The sequence below is a fragment of the Sturnus vulgaris genome, chromosome 9, assembly GCF_052056855.1.
Source record: "Sturnus vulgaris isolate bStuVul1 chromosome 9, bStuVul1.hap1, whole genome shotgun sequence".
Lineage (NCBI taxonomy): Eukaryota > Metazoa > Chordata > Aves > Passeriformes > Sturnidae > Sturnus > Sturnus vulgaris.
In genome coordinates this window covers 30,756,045-30,777,326 of record NC_142251.1, presented here as the reverse complement: position 1 = coordinate 30,777,326, position 21,282 = coordinate 30,756,045, and the positions used below count along the sequence as shown (strand labels likewise).

Here is a 21,282-nt window from a genome sequence, read left to right as displayed (position 1 = left end):
TGTCACACTGCAAGATAACACACATGTAAGGAGGGGAACGATCTGATTTAGTTAGCTGTCCTAAAGCAGACAGAGACCTCCACTTTGCTCTAGGAAGACTGCAACAGTGGACAAAAAAATATTAATTTTGCCCATGACTGGTCCCAACTGGTCCCAGCAGCTTCCAGTCCTAGAAAATTTAATGATTACCAGCCTTTTATACACTGTCTTTCATCCTGGGCTCCTGACCATATCAAATCCTAAATGAAACATGATGTAAGGCATGCAAATAAGACAAAGGGAGGATTCATATAATAGGAAAATATCACTAAGTGGAAAAGTTTAACTCAGAAGGTCAAAATCATTCTAACCAGAAGAAAGAGGTGCTGCATGGGGCACACACACATGCCTGAAAGCCTTAAATGTGGCAACAACAGTGCCTTTCTTACTGGCTCAGTGACTGCCAGCCAACAGCAGGGCCTGGAGCTGCAGTCGTACCTACGTTTCTTAGCCTTGAATACATTCATAAACCCCAGGGACCAGCTTGCCGATGGTGGGCTGCCTGCCAGAGTCCCTACAGCAAGATGCTGCTTCACCACTCCCTGACCCTGTCCCCTTTTCCTAAAAATTATTTTAAATGAGGTATATGCATCTGAAATAAGCAATGCTAGCTCCCAAACTTTACAGGTAAAAGTCTGCACTCAGGCAAGAGCTCTGAAATGAACAAAGGGGCTGTCAAGTTTCCATGTCACAGCCTGGAAATCCTTTAATTAGCTGCTTCTCCCTCATGCTCTCTCCTTGCCCTCAAAGGGCAAAATCCAGTTGGTATCATAACTCCGTTCCAGGCTCTAACTGGAGACTTAGGATGACCTTATAGGTCTACACACTTCCTGGCAGAATACAAGAGGTTAAATGAAGACAGCAATTCTTGAAAGCATGTTTTTGTTGGGGCTAGCAGAAAAGGGGAACAGTGGATCGTGTTGCAGCTCTGCTAGACACGAAGCCCAGTGCTGGAGCTTGTCCTCCTCTGGGTTCTCAAAGAGGAATCAAAGCTGCATTAATGTACTTCATTGTCCTTCCTGGCTACTGCACAAACCCAGGAGCAGCTCAGTTAATGGCAGAACTTAAAGCCATCAGATTCGAGGCTTTGGCAAGTCCAGCCTTTTTACTGCATGCCAAAGTAATTGCTAGCTAATACAATACAATACACAGATTTAACCCATTCTGTACTACACCTCCTAACAACTTTATTCCAAATGTCAGAAAGCATTTCACTTTCTAATGAGCCAGCAAAATAGCAAAAAGCATCTCTCTTTCTATAATGTACTCACAAGCAACTCTCTCACGCTTGTGATTTCTCAGCACTGTGAGACTGAAGTCAGATCTGGGTGATGTTCTACATCACTGTTTAAGAGCAATTCAATCATCTTTGCTCTGGATTAAGTCTTGCTCCTGATTAAATTTAACAGAGCAATGAATACAAAATCCATGACTCGGGAAGTAGGCAGATTTTATCTTTAAACCAAATTCACAAGTAAAATCATCTCTCTTACAATAGATATTTCTGCTACTGTTCAAATTATTTTCACACAGTGGCTATAAAAATTATCTCTAGATATTTCAAATGGAAATTACTATTTTTAATGTTGCCTGTCACTATGAATGCATGCTAAGACTAACAATAAAAAGAAAAAAAAGAAGAGCTCAACAATCAAGAAATCCATTAAGCTATCAATGACAATAATAGAAAAAAGAAGTTGCAAAAGACTCAAATATATAAAGAAAAGAGTTATCTACTAGGATTACAGGAGTGAACAAAACCCCTTGTGTTGCACTACAATACTTCTGATTTTCTAATATCCTTCAGCTTTATAAATATTAGAATACAAACCCCACCTTTGCTGACAAAGGGTGAGGGAAGAAAACACTTCTGGATTTCATTTATTTTTTTTTTTTTTTGTAATCTGCTTCAAGCTCCCTTGATTTTAGATATTCTTTCTGAATAGATGCTTCTGTTGACTCATTCCTCAGCAGACACCAAAGAGCTGAAGCACATAGTAGGTATTCTCTGCTTTTCTCTGAGCCTGATGATGCTTAAAATGTTTCAGAGCAGAGATGCTGAGAAACACAGGACAAAATACAGGGGATATAAGAAAATAAAAATTACTGTCCTCTATCTGGACTACACAATTTATTTATTGCCACAGCAAACTTACATGTAGTGCTATGAATATCAGTAGAAAAGCTTCCAAAAAGAGTTCATGATCATGTCCTGCCATACCTACACCATCCAAGGAAGAGATACAGGACTGTATAATGAAATAACCTCTAAAATAAACAAAGCCACACACACAGCACATACACAGTAAGTGTTTGTGCATAAGGAGAGACAGACACCGGTGTTTGGTGTCACATTCATTAGTTCATTAACTTTGATGTGTGACGAGCTGGGCTCAAATTCCACATTCATGTGTTACTTGAAATCAATGTATAAGCTCCAGTCTGACTGAAAATACATCATAAACCTACCTCAAATCTGTTTGCAAAGGAAAACAGCAGAAGCTTCAAAAACCTCGACGAAAATAAGTTTTCTTAGCTTCCCATCTCACTCCAGAATGGATAATTCATAGGTTCACAATGAATAGCAAGATCCAAAAATTTATTGGTGGTCTTAAAAGGAGACTTGTCCCCACTGCCATGCTCAGACATCTCTGCTGTTGAGGGAAAACCAATGAGAAGCATGGCAGGAAGAGGAGGGGTGGCTGCAGAGGGTGGCAGGAGGCACGGAAAGGGTCTGAGTTCACATTCAAGGATATGTTGGGAGAGCCACAACCAAATTCTATCCCTTCACCCTGTAGCACTACATCTAGCAAACATTTATCTGAAAGAATCTCCTAAGTAGTATTTTTCTTTAACAAACTTCTGAGCCTTTGCTTATTTTTGGAAAGCTAAAAATATATATTAAGTTGTGAAACAAAGAAAATTCCCAAGCTCACAATATTGGCTGCTGCCTGCTATAACACCATAAGAAAAGTTGCTAAATCCAGTTCTACTTCCAATTTCTCAACAATCAACTTTTTTTCTTCATGCATTTCCCAACAATTTAAATTTCTTCTGTTGCACTGTCAAGCAAAGTATGAACCTGGAAAAAACTGAAAGCCAACGGTGAGCTGAATCCTTTTGTATTAAATAAGGACATTTGTATTTCACTTGCAAATAATTTTCTCTTTCTGTTACTCCTGCTGGCCCAAATTTATCTTTACAAGTGCCGGAGCTAATATGCAAGTTGTGAAGCAAGACATGCAGAGAAGAACTATTTTAATCAAGGATATGTCACCCTAAACAACACCCTAAACAAGTCAAGATATCTCCCAAGAGCACACTCCCCAGACAGAGCAGCTTGCAGTTATTTAGTTATTGGAAGAAACTTGGCCAGAGCAATCTGCTTGGTAGGAGGTCTTTCTTGGAAGAAAAAAAGGCAGTGAGGTATCAATTGATCAACCTAGAAACTAGGAGAAAGAATCATGTATGCCTGGTTAACATGAGAATTCTTGGCTGGTGATGCTGAGCCTCTGCCAGCATGGGTCATGAGGAGGAACACAGCTTCTCCTGCTCCTACTGCAGTTAATTTATGTGCTATCTGCAGATTACAGGTAAAAGGAACTTTTATTTATTTATTTAATGGATCTGAAACAAACCTTCTTCCCAGTATATGTAATATTGTCTTCCTTCCAGTCTCTGTCATTATTATAAATACTCGGGAAACAATGCTCTGCCTTATCTGCATCTCCTCAGGCTGCCCCAGCTATCTCCCGCTCTGCTTAACTTAATATTCAGACATACTAAAGTAAAACTAAAAAAATCCAGTACTGCACCAAACAGTTCACTTCTCTCCAGCTTTAGCAACTAGAGAAGCATTTTGGAAGTGATTATGACATACAATACCATAAGATACATAATTATTGAAAGCAGAACTTCCCTTGCAGAATTCAAAATGCCTCGTGTGAGGGTGAATGCCCATCAGCTGCACAACCCCAAATTTAACACTGCCACTTCTGACAAAAAAGGCACTCATTACATTACTAAACATAACTTTCCTGTCATACTGGCTTTCTCTTCCTTAGAAAAGGCTGATTATTATAATTCTGTGTGCAACCTATATAAAATAATTACGTCTCCTCATTACATATCAGGTAGTGTCAATTCAGACACAAGATTGCCTTCAAAGGAGAGACTATTTTCACTCCATGCACATACCTAGCACCTATAGTATTAGCTAGACTAAGAGCAGAACACCATCAAAAGAAATTTAAACAGGCCAAAAGAATACAGATCTGCGTTGCTTTTAGAAAACCAGTCTGAGCAGTTGTTTTTGTAAGCCTTTATTCTCACTTTATTAACATGCAACACAATTGGCATTAAGCTGGTCACAAGTTAGTGGATTTCAAAAGGCTTTGGGGTTTTGCTACTGACAACAGAAGGGCAGAGAGCACACAAAAACCTTCAGAATGGATACCCAAAGTCAAGCAGTAACTCTATTAATGCACAGACATACATGAAGTAAAGCTTTTGCAGAACAAATCACCTATGCATAAATGCTCCTACTTCCATTTCACCCAGAGGTTAAATTATCTGATCAAAGTCTTGTGCTGGAAAGAAAAAAAAATCAGTTCATATTTTTTCCACTTATTTAGACTGTGTAAAACATTAAATCCTGTCATTAAAATTGCTTAATTAGGAGTGCAAGAGCAAAAGATTGATGCAGCTCATGGGCCTGGCAGGACTTGCCATCGATATTAGCAGTGAAGAATGGGGAAAAGAAAAAACACAGTATTACGAGGTTGCTTTGACTTTAATTGAAGCAGTGTCACTTGTTAGAGGGAACGAGGTTATAAACCAAATTCAAACGGCAGTGACAGCAGACCACCATCCTTGTGGGGCAATTCTACAAATGCATGGAAGCTGGCTTCAAAGGCAGTGGTTAGAACAATGGCATTTCAAAACCTACCTCATTCTTGCTTTGGTCTGGCTGCTCTGAAACCGAAGTCCTCCTTTAGCAGTAAGTGTTGGGACACATAGCTCTACCCCTACAGTTCCTTTCTTAAATGACCCCCTTCATCTGCTTTGCAGCACACGGAATACTGCTCATCTGATATCAGCTCCCGGCATTCCAATCTCATCTCACTGGCACTTTGTGCCAACCAGGGACTTCAGCAGATGGCACTTCACACAGAAAGAAAGCCAGCATGAGCCCAGCACTGGAAAGTAATGCAAAGGCTGCTCAGACAGGAGATTCTCTGATTCAGAGGAAACTGTCAGTCGGAGCTTGAGATCAGGGAATATTGGCTCAGTACCTACAGAACTTGCCAGGATCCTGCTGGGACCTACTGCTTTCAGGAGGCTCTGCTCCAGGACACTACATACAATATACATTATATACAGTGGGTCCAGAGGAGGCCACTAAGCTGATTAGAGGGGTGGAACACTTCTCCTGTGAAGACAGGTGGAGCTGTTCAGCCTGGAGAAGAGAAGGCTCCAGGAAGACTATTGCAGCCTTCCAGCATTCAAAAAGAACCTATAAGAAAGATGGGGACAATTTTTTTAATAGGATCTGTTGCAACAGGACAAGGGCAAATGGTTTTAAATCGAAAGAAGGTCAATTTAGAACAGATGTAATGAAGTTTTTTTACAATGAGGGTGGTGAGTCACTGGCACAGATTGCCCAGAGATGTGGTGGAAGCCCCATCCCTGGGAGTGTTCAAGGCCTGGCTGGATGGGACTTTGAGCAACATGCCCTGATAGGTGTTCATGTTTACTGCAGGGGGTTAGACTACATGCTCTCGAAATGTGCCTTCCAACCCAAACTACTCCATGATTCTGTGATAAGTCCCCTCAAAAATACCAGGAACGAGCCTTCCTCCCCAAGAGCTGTAGGAGGACAGAGACAGAACACCTGCCACCTCTAATTCCTGGAGCAACTGAAATGCTCCAAGACAAAGGCATAATGTTAAGACAAATCATGGTAAGAGAGAAGTGCACACTTCATGATAAATAGCTTTCCAGGCACCATTTGAAAACACCCAAAACCTTAAAACAGCCTCATCAATTACTTCATCAGTGGCTTTGGAGCCCCATAGGATACATACCAGAGTCCAGACCAGGGGGCCCAACAGCAGAACTACTGAGATTGGGTGGAAAGGGAATAAACTTGTTCAGCCATTTAATTCTAAAAGCAAGTGCTCCCTGAATATGAACCTGGTCTTTTTTTTCTCTCCACCCCAGTATAGCAACACAAAAAATTCTCTTTGAAGTTGTTGGGGACATAGCTTATATAAGTACCACATGATACAAACTGCTGCACCTTGCAACATTATGGTTCAGTAGCAAACTGAGAATGGAGCTGCGAATGAAGTCTAGGTTCCTGCGAATTCCTGACTTCAGTTCATCTGTTACAAAACTGATAGTTGAATAAAGAATTGGTAGTTACTAAAGCAGCTGAGTGCCTATAGGAGAAAAGTTCAACAACAGCTACAGAGAGACTTCTTTGCATCCCCAGCTCACTGTGTGTAACACAGCAATATGATTTGCAATTTCATTGGGATGCTGTCATTTTTTAAAGTTTAGGAAACAGCAAAAGCATGCTCACACCTCTGCTTGCACCAGCAATGATCTGCAATCTATTATCTCTACAGTTGCACTACTGGGATCAGCTACTGGAATGGTAATGTCAACAGCACTCAGTTATGTTGGCCACTGTGTCATTCACTCAGCCTAGGAAAGATGACTCCAATAAGAAGGACCTCAGTTCTATCTACAGCACGCTCTCTACGCCTCTTGGCATTAGAAGAGATGCACTGGTGAGCAAATATCATCTGTAGAAGTCTGAAAGAGTAAATACTGCCTTCATTCAGGAACCATGGACTTTCATCTACCTTCACTTCAAGACAACATTGATCCTGTGGCAATTTTCTGTGATTATGCAAGAAAAAATAGACTCACCTTGCAGAAGGAGAGAAACTGAGTTTGCAAATGTAAAGTAAAAACCAACAGAGAAGAAAAACCTGAGCCACCTACATTTCTTGAAGAAGCTATTCTTAAAATAGAAGCTACAATGATATCAGAGTGCTGCAGTACCGCAGGGGACCTGAACTTGAGAGATGAACAGAAGTACCACTCAGCCCCTGTGTCCTCAGAGGTGGCATGGGCAGCTGCTCTGTATCTAGGAAAGGAAGAGTTAGGACAGCTACTGACATACCAGCCACCTGCTGGCACACCACTTTGAGCCATGAAACAGTAACATAAATGGTGCAATACACCTTTTTGCCCCAAAATACACTATGCAGGAAGAGCACAGTGGACAGAGGCTGGGTTATCAAGGAATCTCCTGACTCCCTTCACCCCTGCTGACACTACACTGCAGCAGTGCTGCAATCACGTCTTCAATGGAAGGAAGCTCAGAGGGTATCCTGCAACCAGGGAGAAGATAGTAAGGAAAGAACATTTACCAGTATTTTTCTTCTACAGAACACTCAAAATCAAACATTTCCTCATGAAGCTGGTCATTTGCCTAATCACATTATCAAGATGGTCTTTCACATGCATTGGAGTGTCAACAGACTGAGATATCAATATAATGCATGAACTGTTAATAATAGAGTATGATTTTTTTTCCCCCTCAAATTTCTCCACACTCCAAGGTTTTTGACAGTGAATAAAATATTGCTAGTGACCTGAATATTTTTTAATTAATTCTCCTTAGCCACAGATAAAATAGAGCCCAAAATAGAGCATGTAAAGAGACATGGATATGAAAAGATATGAACATATTCAGTGCAAAGGATCATACATACCTTTTGACATCTTTTATCTGCAAGTAGAAATTATTCTGCATAAGAAAATAGTTTTCAAGCAGCACATAAACCAATATATTCAGTGTGTGTTGGTACACATAGCATAACTAATATGCTAAAGTCTGGGGGGGAGGGGGAAATTCAAGCATCTATGATACATCTTCTGATGTTCTGGGTTCTATTTGTTTTTAAAGAAAATTTTAGATTTTCAAATGAGTAAGGGAGCAGTAGATATGAAAAGGGTAGGATGGAAGAGAAATCAAATACATTTACTACCTAAGGAAAGCGCAAAATAAAAGTCAAAGAAAACTCTGTGTTTAAAGCATTGCCAATGGCCAGAGAGCAGAGGGCATGTCAAGAGGAGTGGGAAGCCATCACACAGACAGCTGTGAGCCTTGCAGCATGCAGCCTATGGGGATTAGACAGCTTTCCAAGGAGGGAGAGAGACCTTTGAAGATTTTCAGGTGGGGGAGAGAAAAAAAACCAGTAGAATGAACCTGATCAAAGACACATCTTGCTTTTTGAACAAGCTGATCCTTCTCAGCCTTCCATAAACTGCTGTGCATTTCAAGCACAAGAATGAAGACCTCTGTGTTTCCAGCATGAAGCAGTGGTGTGGGACTGCACTGGAGGATAACCTGCAAGGATACTAGCTTGAGAGATGTTGCACACAAATGCTACAGGCCAGTGCTAGTCTAGGAAAGAATGAAGTCAGAAAACAGCAGATGCCCTTCCAGAAAATACCACAGCTGGAGCTACTCTTGCTGAGACCTGCGGCACAACTGGTATCAGAGGCAGGCAAGGGACAGCTGGAGTCTGATCACTCCAGGCAGGCATTTATCTCCCAAGCTTTTGGTTTCTACCTAGGTATTTCCTGACACCTGAAGAGGTAAGTTGAGGATGCTGTGAAAATAAAACACTACTGAGTTGAAGCTGGAAATCAAAATTCTCACAAATTTTGAGATTTTAAAATTTCAGCAGCAAAGAGAGACAATGAAATATCCAGTGCTACTTGTTTTCCCCCAAAAATCCCACTGGAATTTGTACTTCAAGCCTCAAGAGGTGTAGTTACAGCTGATACAAATTACTTAAGAATGACACTGAATTAACATTCGGTTACTTGGGAATGACAAAGGAGATTTCATTTTTAATGTTCTTAAGTCACCCAAATTAATTAGCGCTTTAAAGTGGCAATGAATCACTTCCTGAAATAATTTGTATTGGCTAAATTAATCCTGTGAAGGGAGCCAATTTGCTGATTGTAAATTATAAGAGCCCCTGACTAGCTCCTGTGTACACTGTGTACCATTTATAAGACTACTGGGAAACAAAGGATGGCTACTTTTCATCAGTGAACAAGACTGCAGCCCTATTAAGTGACTAACTTACAGTGCTACAGTTACAGGTTTCTATTTAAAGAATCCAAGCCAGACATCGTTAAGAAACAAAGCTGGATGTACAGAAGAAAGGAAAGATAAACAGAAGAAAAGCTTGTTTTATGAAAAAGTGCACCAAAAACCTATTTGAAGGAAATGTTTCATCCTCTTAGATTAACAAAGAGAAGTTCAGACATGCGAGGCTAATTATGAATACACTTTCATCACAGGGCAATACCCAAAGCCAATACCTGAAGCCTGGAGCTCCAGAGCTGCCTTCTCTTACCCATAGTTAGATGACTTTGAGACTCCCATAAATCTGAATTACTTCTGAGGAGTGATAACGTGAGAAAACACATACATGTGTTTCTGTTCAGGTGGAGGAGATGCTTTCCTACTATACTGGCAGCCTTTCTCCCAGGAAACCTCTTGCACCCATCCAGTACATCCCACCACCCACCCACTCTTTGGTTAAAGACTGCATCACTCTTTTTAATGGATTTTCCTTCTTTACTCCTCTGAAAGAATAAAACCTTAGCTTTACCTAAGCTAATTTGCATGGCTTTCTCCTGCTCTTATCTGCATCTCCTCACTGGAGATGCAAAGCCTTGACATTTCTGCTCGTGAAATCCTTCCCTGGTAACCTGCTTATCAGCAGTAATGAATACTTGTACAAACAGGTACAAAATTAAATGGCTTCTTTACAGTGATTATGATAGATTGAGCCATGCTTAATCTACATAATCAAATTGCTTCTGTGTTCAGCTCTAATATCTTTTTGCTGTCTTGGGAGCAGGTTCAGCCTTGGTTTCTCTTTCAACAGCTTCTTTCTTAGAAACACTAACCATGCCTGGGAAAAGGACTACTTTAGGTGCAATCATTTAACACAGCATGTTTGAGGCACATAAACTCTGCAAGAGGGCAGAGCAGGTCCAAACAACAGGCGCTCCCTTTAGGGAAGTGGAAAACATCCTGTAAGACACATAAGAGAAAGCAAAGTACAAACCAATCTCCTCCAGCTATGACCCACATTCCCAGACATAATTGCAGTGACCCTTCTAAGACAGATGACATCTCTACCCACTTAAATGCCCAGAGCTACTACTACTACTATAATTTCCTTTCCCTATGCAAGAGCATCCCTGTATTCAAGAGCATCCCCTGTTCACCTGCTACTAAAATAGAAGACTGGTGTTTTCAATCTCAAGACCAGATTCTTGATTCAAATCAAGGTTAAAGTGGACAGCGTGGGTATATTATAAAATCCTTGACTTGGGAAATTAAAGGATTTAGTCTAGGGAATGTTCTGAAAAGCCACGCCATGTCTAATTCATGTTTATCAAGTCACTTAGGCCAAAAGTATCCTGAAGCTTTCCCTTCTTTTAAATATTGATCAACTTTTAGCATAAAACAAGAAGGGAGAAATGGTTTTCCCCACAAATAATTAATTAGGAGCCATTTAAAAAATATCCAACAGCCTATTTTGCCTTTCTCCAAAACATAGCACTGCAAGAATCAGAGGTTTGCTTCATAGCCTGCTGGGAGGCTTTTTGTTTGCCTGTTTTTTTCCAAAGAGTCTAACAGAACAAGCAGCCTACAAGCTAGTGCTTATTTCTAAACACTTTTATAAATTGAGAAGTGAGTAAACTTGGTGCAAAATGCTAATAAGCACTTAGAGAGAATAATTTCTCTTCCTCTTTATGGCTTTGATATAGGTAAAAAGGTGCTGCTGGACCTCTGAGTTGGAAAGGTGAAAAAAAGAAAAAAGGTCTCTGCATCTTTGTAAGTAAAGAAAAAGCAATGCAGAAGGGAAAAAATAAAAAGATGGGTTCTGGCAAGGACCGCTAGCACAGCTTGACTTAGGTTCAGGAGGAAGTAAAAGCTTGAATTACATAAAAATAGATTTAAGAAAGAATCAATGACATTTAATCTGAAAGTTTCAGTTACGTTTTAATTAGGATCTGAGATTTTGCACTTAAGTGCATGAAGTGAAGGAGTACATGTACTCATGCTTCCCGAGATAACTGACAGATCTGAAGCTTGCTCATCTCATCTCAAAAGGTTAATTAAAGAACAATCCTTGACAGTAACACTGTATGGAAACCGAGACTGCTCCACTGGAGAGCTCTGGGGAAAGGCTGTGCTGGCATTTCCCACCCCTCAGAAACAAACTGAAGATATTGACTGGTGACCATAGCACGGAGATGAGCTTTGAACCAGACCAGCAAGAAATGGAGAACAGTGTGCCCACAGCATTCTAGAACTTGCTTGCTGTGCTGCGTGTGGATCTGGGGCAGCTTTCCCAGGCCACTGTTAGGCTTTGCACGGCTGCTGGCCTCGAGCTGCTTCCACACACAGTCCTGCAGCAGAGCAGGTGGGATCACAGCCAATGGTGAGAGGTACGTGTGGTAATTCTTATAATTAGGAAACTAAGGCAGAATGACTCAGCCAGGATGGAAAATGTAATTAAGCTGGAAACAGGCTGTGGGTCCCTCAAATTTTGCAGATGCTGACAGCACTTTGATGCACAGCCCTTCTCTGGTTCAGCTCAGCATCAGAAAAATAAATGTCAGCTTTTAGGGAGGCTTGTATATGCAAAGCTCATTTTAAAAAAATTAATGGCAGATTGAAGAAACATTATCAAAATGAAGAATAGGAGAGTTTCGTCATTTGAATAAGACTTCATGGATGTAACTGAACTTTGGCTGTGCAGTAATTAAATTTCCTAAGAAGACGAGCAAAGTCTCAATTAGATCAGAGAGAATCGCTTCACCACTAGAAGAAAAGAGGAATGTGCAGCTGGATCAGTGAAAAGATATGGTGCAAGGAAACACTGAGGCCTCTTAGCAGAAGCAAGCGAGGCTGCTTGCTTGGTATGTACCACAGGCAGAGGCAAAAACCACCTGCAGGCAGTTTTCTGCTGCTCTCTTTAAAAGCTAGAGCCAGGTACTGGGGCTGCCACAGGAGAAACAGGCTCATTTAGAAGCAGCCCAGGGAAAAGCAGATGAATGCTAGAGAAAAAAAGACCAGAACAGCAATGGATTCTGAAGGCTGCTTAATGGAGTGAAGCCTGAACATTATTTGGTGCAATCCTGATGGCCCTGATTTAACTATTACATTTTTATATAGTATTTTTCATCCTGATTATGAAGAATTGCTTGACAGGCCTTGGTGACTGCTTAGAAATTTGTCAGCTACTTAAACAGAAGGTCTATCAGAGCACATTTATCAGAGAAAAGACTGCTAAGGAGTGGATGGGAACAGACATAACCCCAGGGATGAGACATCTTTGTCACTTCCTATAGAAGAGACACCCAGAAAAGCAGTGGGCAAGGCAATTCAACCATTGAAGCGAAGGCAGCTCAAGGAAGGGCATTTCTGGACACACAGGTTCCCACAGCATGTTTCTTTCCAGCAGAAAGACAAATTACCATACTTAAAACAGCCGATCTTCACCTGAGACGTGTATACCAAGCTCTCCTAAAACCCCAGCCAGAAAGAAGCTGGTGATCCTACATAACTGACTCTCATGCTCCCTGTTCAAACCACTGCAGCCCACTTCTCACTTTTAAACACAAAGGGCGGATCCAGTTGTGGGTTTATTTTGGTTTTGACTCCGAAGCGTCCATCCGATGTGAGCTTATGTCAGTGACAACTTAATCGCAATTATTGGAGAGGTGTCTACACATGCAGAGAGCAGATTGGTAGACACTGTCTTTGTGAATATGACATCTCAGAACAGCAATGATGCAATATTTCACTTCATCTACTTGGAAGACTGCATTTAAGATTAACTCCTTTTTGCCCCCTCTCAACAGGTCCCTTCGCGTATCTGATCTGCAAACCTTGTACATATAACAGTTACTTGCTCCATATTTTTTTTTAATGCAAGCTTTTCAAGAACACCCTGAATTCAAAAGCATAATTTTGTTCTCCAGAGCAGCCCTATTCTGAAAGGCCACACTCATAAAAGCTGCATCAGGTCTGCCTGCCACATTAGTACGCATGCTAGGGATGTAAATCCCCTGGAACAGTGGCTGAGGTGACTGGAGCCAGTGCTCACTTCCTTTACATATCTACTCATCTAAACATGAAGGCTGTGTTCCAGTGAGCAAACCCAGACAGACACAGAACATTGAGACAAGGCTTCAAAATGAGTACCTGCAGGCGCTGTCATTAGAGCAATAAAAACCCCACTAATGCACCCACAAAAACCATCAAGTGCCAGAAATACAATGCTGCTTTTGGGATTTCAGATACCATACAGAGGAATCCAAACACCAGGTGGAGGAGTTAAGATCACAGCACTCTCTTCTCCTCCAGCATTTCAATTACCCTGCAAATCATCAGGATTCTCACAATGACCTGCAAGTGTGCTTAATTTTCCTACGAACAGGAAAATACCAAGCACAGTCAACCCCGCAGCAAGGCTATTTTGTGAGAAAGTAGGAGCCATTCCTTCTGCACCCAAGCAGAAAGCTTACCCCATCTGGAAGTGCCCTCCAGCACACCGCGCTCACAAACTCGTTTGTGTCATCTTCTTTCCGGTCCTTGTCCAGGACACTTTTGACTGTATCAAACTTGAACGTCAGCAGTGTCTTTGAGAGGCCCTTATAGTATAAGTAAAGGGAATTATTTTCACTTCCTAGAAATAAAAAAATAGAAATATACAATATTAGGTTCTGGTAAGACAAACAAAAATAAGGGTTCTTAGCTCTTTCATTGCTTAAGACAAGCCCAGACATTTCCTTGCAGTTATCATCACGCTCATGGTGCCCTGGCAGCTGAAAGTGCTCCACAGCAAGCTTCCATCACACTTAATAATAGACTTATTACAAGACAACTGCAGTGTGCAGCACGCCTGCAAAATGTACAGGATTCCAAGAACCATCCACAACTTCCTCAGGGCGAAGCATTTTGAGCAGAGCATTTGCACTACCACATGAATTGCTGCCACATTCAGCCTGCTAAGGGCCACAGCTCAAAGGAAGATAGCACTATCAAAGTTTTGTCTGCCATAATCAAGTCTGGTCTGCAGAGGCATAAAGCAAGAGAGACTACACCGTACAGACTTTATTTAGAAGTCTATCCCAATTTCAGCCTTGCAAGCTGCACAGTGATCACAGAACACACAAGCTAAGGTCCTCCCTTCAGTGCTGGCACAGCTGTCCTGCTCTTCCTACAGCTATTAGCCTGTCACTGCCTTCCCAGCAAGAGCTGTGGATTTACAGAACTTCCACAGTCTTTCTTAAGCAGTGAAAGGACAGAACAGCCAAAGGGGTAACTAATGATTCAGTCTTCTAAGGAGCTGTTTGCGATGTGGGCACTATTTACTTCACCATGCAGAATGCCACACTAAGTGACAAGTATTGGATCCTCACGTGGCCCAGGCTACTGGTGATGCATGAGGATGTGCCAATTGTTAATCTTGAAAGACATAAATTATATCAACAGCAATGACATTAGTAGTTGATTTTGATGACAGCAAGCCTGAATCATCACGCACAATCAACTCATCTGTGATGGAAGAAAACCATCTATAGATCCCCTTAGGTCAGGGCTGCCAATGCCATTCCCTGGGAGCAGAAGGAGTGCAGAAGTTCTGGAAAATCTTCTATTAAAAAGCCCATGCAGCTAAACAGCACAGGTGGTGGTGTGCTTTGCAACTGGTGAGGCCCTGAGCTCTGAGGAATCCTGCTAGCACGTCAGGGGTGCTGCTCTACTCACCACAGGCAATGTAGTCTCCGTTGGATGCAAGCCCTACAAAGTTCTTCTCGTTGATGTGACCTTTGAAGGAGCGCAAGCAGTGAGGCTTGCCTACATTCCACAGCTTCAGCTGACTGTCTGTTGACCTGAAAACAATACTTAAATTTACCCTGCTGCCATATGGAAGGAACTCCTCCCTGGCCACCCTGCTCCTCAACACTCCAATGACAACGTAAATGTAGGAAGCCCTAGTGCACAACAGGAGATTTATCCCACTTTCAATCATATGCGGCGCAGCTTGAGCTCAGAAACATATACTGTTATTTTAAAAGCCTGTCAAAACACATTACAAGTATGAATAAAAACTTCCCTGAAGTATTAGTCTTCCTTTTTCCTATCAATTGCAGAGCCCTCTGCTGAACTGTATGGTCTTTGGGCTGTTACTGCCTCCTCCAGATTCTCACAGATCCAAGACATACCAAAGTTATTTGTATTTTAAATCTTTACAGCATGGATAAAATCTGTTCCCTTCTCCGTGCCAGCTGCAACTCTCATTCATGTCTTTCCAGGGCTTGGGTAGGAAGCAGTCTCCTCACTCTCCAGGTGCCCTGAAGCACGTTTTCCTCCTCCTGTCCAATACCAAGCAGCAGCACAGAAAAACCTATGGGGGCTCAGAGTTGCTGCTAAATTAAATCGGTTTTTTTCATGTGTAATCAAGACTGCATGGACACAGAACTCAAGCTTCTACTTTCTTCCCTTATCAGGGAAAGCTAAATATTACTATTCAAAATATACAAAATATGTTGGGATTAAATCACAATCGTTGTTTTCCATGGTTCCCCCAAATGCAAATATACCTGCCTTCAAAATGTTTTTCCGTTTACTGTGAGACAACATTTTGCCTTTGGGGTTACTAATCTCTGCCTGGCAGACCTCAAAAATAGGAAGATCCCACATTTCCAGGAGATACAGGATTAATTTTTTCCCCCAAAGTTGAAGAAACATGAACATAATCTCTCACTTCACAAGCATTATTTCCTAGCAATCACAGATGATATGGCTCTGGTATTCCGGCACTCACTGAGATACAAAATAGAGGAACAAATGGTGATATAGTGGAACTGAAGCCCCATGAAGCCATTTTAAGGAAAGAGATAGTGCTATTCTGATCCCTAAATTTGAAGGAGACTGGGAGCAGGACCTGTCAGCCTCCTGGGAGGGAGGGAGGGGAAGCAGGCCATGCTCCCCCACATAGGTCATGTCACCAACCTTGCTGCTCCCTGAATATTTAGAACTGAAAGGAAAAAAAATCACACAACGTCCATCAAATATTATCAATGACATAAGACATCAGCCCTACACCAATGTCCCATTTACCTATAAATATAGGACAGAAGAGGAGAGATGCACCCTGTGCTCTCCTGCAAAAAAGCTTATCTCAGTCCTCAATGACAGCTGGAATGACAAAGGAGCGATAAGAGAGCTGCAGCAAGATTTATTAGTCAGTGTTTTTAGTATGAGGTCAGACCACAAGGAACATATGAATTTTATCTGTAACACCTTGACTTAAGCAGGAGTGCATGCCTAACCCCAGGTTGAGATGGGAGGCCTGAAACAGAGCATTAAGCTTCTCTGCCCAGTGTTTGCTCCACATCTGTCCCTGCCCTACGCTGCTGCTCATTCTCCCTTCCCTTGTCCTTACTCTCAGAGAAACAGCTCAGAGAAGGCAAAAAGGTGTAGACACCTGATTTTTTTGGCCCACAAGTACAGGCAGGTCTTTTCTGTGCTATTAGGACAGTTTTATTTTTAAAATGCAGCTTTTCAAAGCATCAGAGTTGCCTGGAAACTAAACTTTTCTGCAGCCAGGAAAATGCAGTAAAAGGCTAATCCGTGGTCCACAAGCTGCCAGATTCCTATGGCAGCTGCTACTCTTAGCTTCCCATCAAGAAGACCTCAGATATACAGGCACTTAACCTCTATATTTTACTAGCATATCTACTAGGTGCCTTCATTAAAACAAAAATACTTAAGTCTATTACTAATGGAAAGTTTTTACTGTTAATGAATTCCCATCAAGCTCTAGCCATGTTTACATTGCTTAGGATAAGCATGTCATGAAAGAAGAAAGCTATTCCCCTAGAACTGCAAGGAGAGACAAAGGCCATTGGTCTGGTGGTGTTACACTGCTCTTCTGGTTTCACATCCTCTCCAAAAAAACATCTTGTACGTGCTGCTCTGTTAAATCTGTCTCTCTGTAAATCAGCACTCTAATCAATCTGTTGTGCTAAATACCAGGCAGTTCTGAACACCCCAGAGGTCAAAAACTATCTCTACAAGGCAAAGAAAATCAATGCAATCCATAAAACAGCTTTAGCTAGAAATCTAGAGAATCTGAATATACATATAATTTTTTCTTAAATCAGTGCTTGATTTTTGAGAATCACTACTGCTGTTGCCTCTACTGTTGCAAAAGGAAAGGCAGGAAAAATAATCTGCTCTGACATTTCTCCCTGTTCACACACAAGAAGGTAGGAGGATCCTTTAGTTAGTCCCCTCACCCTACCGCTGCCTGTCCAAGTCTGACAGCTCTATCGATAACTCCTCTCAGAACTTTGGGAGATGCTTTCTCAGAATGCTGGCCCAAGCAGAACTGTGCCATTCTGTCCTAAAACATCCCATAAATGATGCTCCACTTGATTATGGCTGTAAAACATTCCCAGCCTCCTCCTGTTTCTATTAAATACTTTCTGTAACAGAGATTTGGTTCAAAGCATTAAATTTAATTTTCTCTGTGTTCCAGATATGAATTTGCAGCCTTACAGAGTTATAATGTTAATAGAAATAAGAAGAAAGAAGCTGATTAAATATAAGCAGTACCAGAAGCCACCAGGGAATCCTTCATCATGCAGCTCCGCTCAGAGTAACTCCCTTGCAGCCTGAAAATACCTTGAAATGCTCTGTTTCACTGTGTAAAAATATGAGACAGAACCAAGCTGGATAACCACTGGCTCAGCACAAAGCAGCTTATTTCCTGGAACTAGATCTACCCTGTGATCCATCCCTGCTGCCCTCAGGGGTTAAACACGAATGTGTTGAGATCAAAGATTCCCTTGCAGCCCCTCACCTTTCCCCTTAGGTAAGAAGGGTTCACCTCTGGTTTAATGAAGAAGCTTGTAGCCAGTTATTGCTAATTTTCACCAGGTGACCTGACTCATTCATTCTCATGTGATTCAAAAGCTATCTAGAAGAGAGGCAGTCACATCTGGCTTTGGGGCAGACAAATCTAGCCATATAACTGAACAGAAGCTGGAGAACCTTTCTCTATCACAAAGCTCTAGTCAGGAGCATCCTAGGTGCACACAGTCAAAGTTCACCTGGAGCTTCCCAAAGTCAGCACTTGGGCACAGGAGCCACATCTAGTTGTCTTCATATTCCTCTTAAGCATTTTAGCTCCACAAGACAGCACAGCCAAGTGACAGCAGGAATGAATTTCTATTTTGACTTAGAGAAAAGCAATGATGTGCTTCCCAAAAGCCCAGCAGCCCGTGAGAGCAGCCACCCACACAGGTGAACTTGCTCAACAGCCCTGAAGAGCACGGAGAAGGGAATAACACAGTTATTCGCCTACATACAAGGCAACACTTACGCAGAGACGATTTCTTCCCCACTCACAAACTTTGCATAGGAGACTGCCTTGCGATGCCCTTTGAATACCATGATGGGCTGCTTGGTGTTGCGAAGGTCATAGTAGTGAACACAGTGATCTGGAGACAAGGAAGAAAAGGGGCAAAAAAATTTGATCAGTTGGGAAGGATGCACGGGACCTGTAATAATCACAACAAAAATCCTGCCTGCAGTGTCCACATGTCACTTCAAGCCCCATCTAGGATAAACAGTCTGTAGCAAAACAGTCTTTAGGCAGGGTTCCTAAAACAGTCCCAAAACTCATTCTATAAGGTTCTATGGTCCCTTACAAAGGGTCAGGAAGGGAAAAAGGTTCATTCACATGTGTGTGCCAGTACATGTGTCCTCCTGCAAACTCTATGTATCTGTAAACCCCATGATCCTGTTCAAGGCAACAGCTAAAAGGACTCTTGCCTCTTCTGCCTGCCTTCTCATCTCCCTGCCTGGCCACTCCAATTGCCATTTCTAATTCCCAGCCTCCTTTTCCTTTCTCATGCTGTTCCGTCTTGGAAAATTGTTGAGGCACTCAAGGGAAAAAACTCAGTCTGCTATTTACACTGGATTGTGGAAAAACAGGATTAAATTTGTCAAACTTGCTTTTGGATGGATAACCTTTGTTTTTTGCTTCTCTACTCTGACTTTATTACCAATCAGGAAAGAATTAGCATTTCTGCTAATGAGGGAACAGACTAAATTCCAGTTCACTTTAAGATTTAATTCACAGATGTGCCCCAGTGCCACAACCATATAAAAGGGATCACAGCAGAATGAGTGATATGTTTGCTTTTCTACACAACTAAATGTCAATGCTCAAGAAACTAGAAAAACAAGAAGAAAAAAATCTCATGAGACCCAAGCCCCAGACACCCTCCCAGCTCAACAAGGTTAATAACCTTCTTCTTTCCCAACTTTCAGCCTTTAATGTTGAATTTCATTTAACGACCCCTTGCTATTCTGGAAGCACAGGAAGGAAAGGCCAGGGAAGGCCATACACATGGAAACCAAGCTGGACATCTCTCACCAAGCAACGTGTGATACCCAGACATCAGCTGAAATCTGCTCTGACCGTCCTCCCACTGAAATAACGTCCCACAAAGATTACATAATAAATGAATTTAAAAGCCAATAGCTACAGTTATTTTTCTATTTGCACAGCATTTCAAAGCTAGGTCTTGTCTTCTGTACAGCTGAGAGACTTGCTGTCTCGAAATCCCATGTGGTTTGAGATAATCAGGTTTACATCAATCAAGCTACTGCAATCACCATCAGAGCAGCAAGGGGAGCTCCTCCCCCAGATTAAGGAGCTAATTGTTGGCCATGGCAGGATGGCGTGGGGACTGTCAGAAACACCTTCAATAAAACAAGGTGGACAAGTCACCTTCCCCTCTCACTGCTTCCAGCACTTTACTCTCTGAAGATGACCAGCTCAGAGGTCTCTCTGGATAAGCAAGGAATTCTGGCTCTCTTCCTCCTCAAGGTGTAAAAGCAGGTGCTCCAAGCAGCCACACCAAGTTTTCTCCACCACTTACAGTGCCAAATTACTCTTACGTTGAAACCCAGCAGCTACTGCACCCCTTACTATCTGCACTGAAGCTGCTGTGCCCTAAGCACTCTTTCAAACAGCTCCTGTGTCTTTTGCCTCTGAAATATTAAATCTCCAAACAACCAAAATCCCAGCGTGCTCCTACCATTTGGGCATTTTAATTAGCTGTAGAGCAACATGATGTTGCGATATGCATATTGTAAAATGGGTTAATTTTCTAAAGGACTTTGAATTAAGCATTAGCACACTAACAAGATCTGGGCATCTTGGTCTCTTGTACTTCTCTGAAAGCTGGAGCCAAGAAACTCCACAGTTTTTCATCTATCCAGCAGACCTGTGGGAGCTATGAAACAGTTAACTGGCAATTGTTATTTTAATGAGCAAAATTATTCTAGTAGGGCTTTTTAGTAGGAATCAGTTAGTGGATAAGCCTTTCAAGTCTCTTCTTGCTTACAGTTTCAACACTGGCCCATCATTAGGGCACCTTTTTGAGCACCAAATTTTATCCTTCAAGAAAGCGGCAGGGAAAGGAATACCTGCAGATGGCTGCATGTGAGCAGCTGGAGCAATGCAGAGAGGAGAGAGCTATAGCAGGGCAAACAAGTCTATTTGCAGAGCAGAGCCATGAAGTTGCATTCACCTTCCAAATATCCCAGTAAACAGCTAAAAGCCTGGCAGCATCTGGCCCCAGCACAGCTGTGCCACTCGGCATCAGCAGGGCAATCAATCACTGCTCTCATCACAATGGATTTGAGGGAACCAGCAAGGCCAGTGGGTTCCAAAATTAGCCACTTAATTATTAATTGATTATTTTAGCAGACAAAGTGTTGGTGCCCAACTGAGTTTTAGTTTTTTGTTTGTTTTTTAAATTCAATTGAAGCAGCTATTTTTAAGTAGATGTATGAAGATAAATGCTCATACACTCATTAAAATCTGAACAGGTGGTCATGTTTTACAATTAAAGAGATACTCTCTCTTGTAGGCCATATGGACTTTGCAAAAAACATGATAAAAATGCCATCTGCTGAGGAAGTAGAGAGCCCCAAAGTGAAGCTAAATGAGAAAAATACAACTCCCAGGTACCCCAGCAGAAGCCTTGCCCAGTGAACTTTGATGAGCTGAAAAATTGTCTGGGATGGGCAGC

The 21,282-nt window shown here is 41.9% G+C and overlaps 1 protein-coding gene and 1 non-coding gene across 3 annotated transcripts in view; both read right to left on the bottom strand.

Annotated features, from left to right (window-relative positions):
* Positions 1–21,282, bottom strand: part of COP1 (COP1 E3 ubiquitin ligase) — a 129,178-nt gene that overhangs the window by 18,110 nt on the left and 89,786 nt on the right. For both annotated transcript variants that reach the window (XM_014874704.2, XM_014874707.2), the window contains exons 16-18: positions 18,558–18,675; positions 14,933–15,057; positions 13,690–13,850 (exon numbers count right to left, since the gene is read on the bottom strand). In XM_014874704.2, coding sequence (XP_014730190.1) covers positions 13,690–13,850; positions 14,933–15,057; positions 18,558–18,675 — 404 coding nt within the window. The remainder of the gene's footprint in view (positions 1–13,689; positions 13,851–14,932; positions 15,058–18,557; positions 18,676–21,282) is intronic.
* On the bottom strand, positions 23–158 carry LOC148222885 (small Cajal body-specific RNA 3). The gene has a single exon (XR_015805577.1).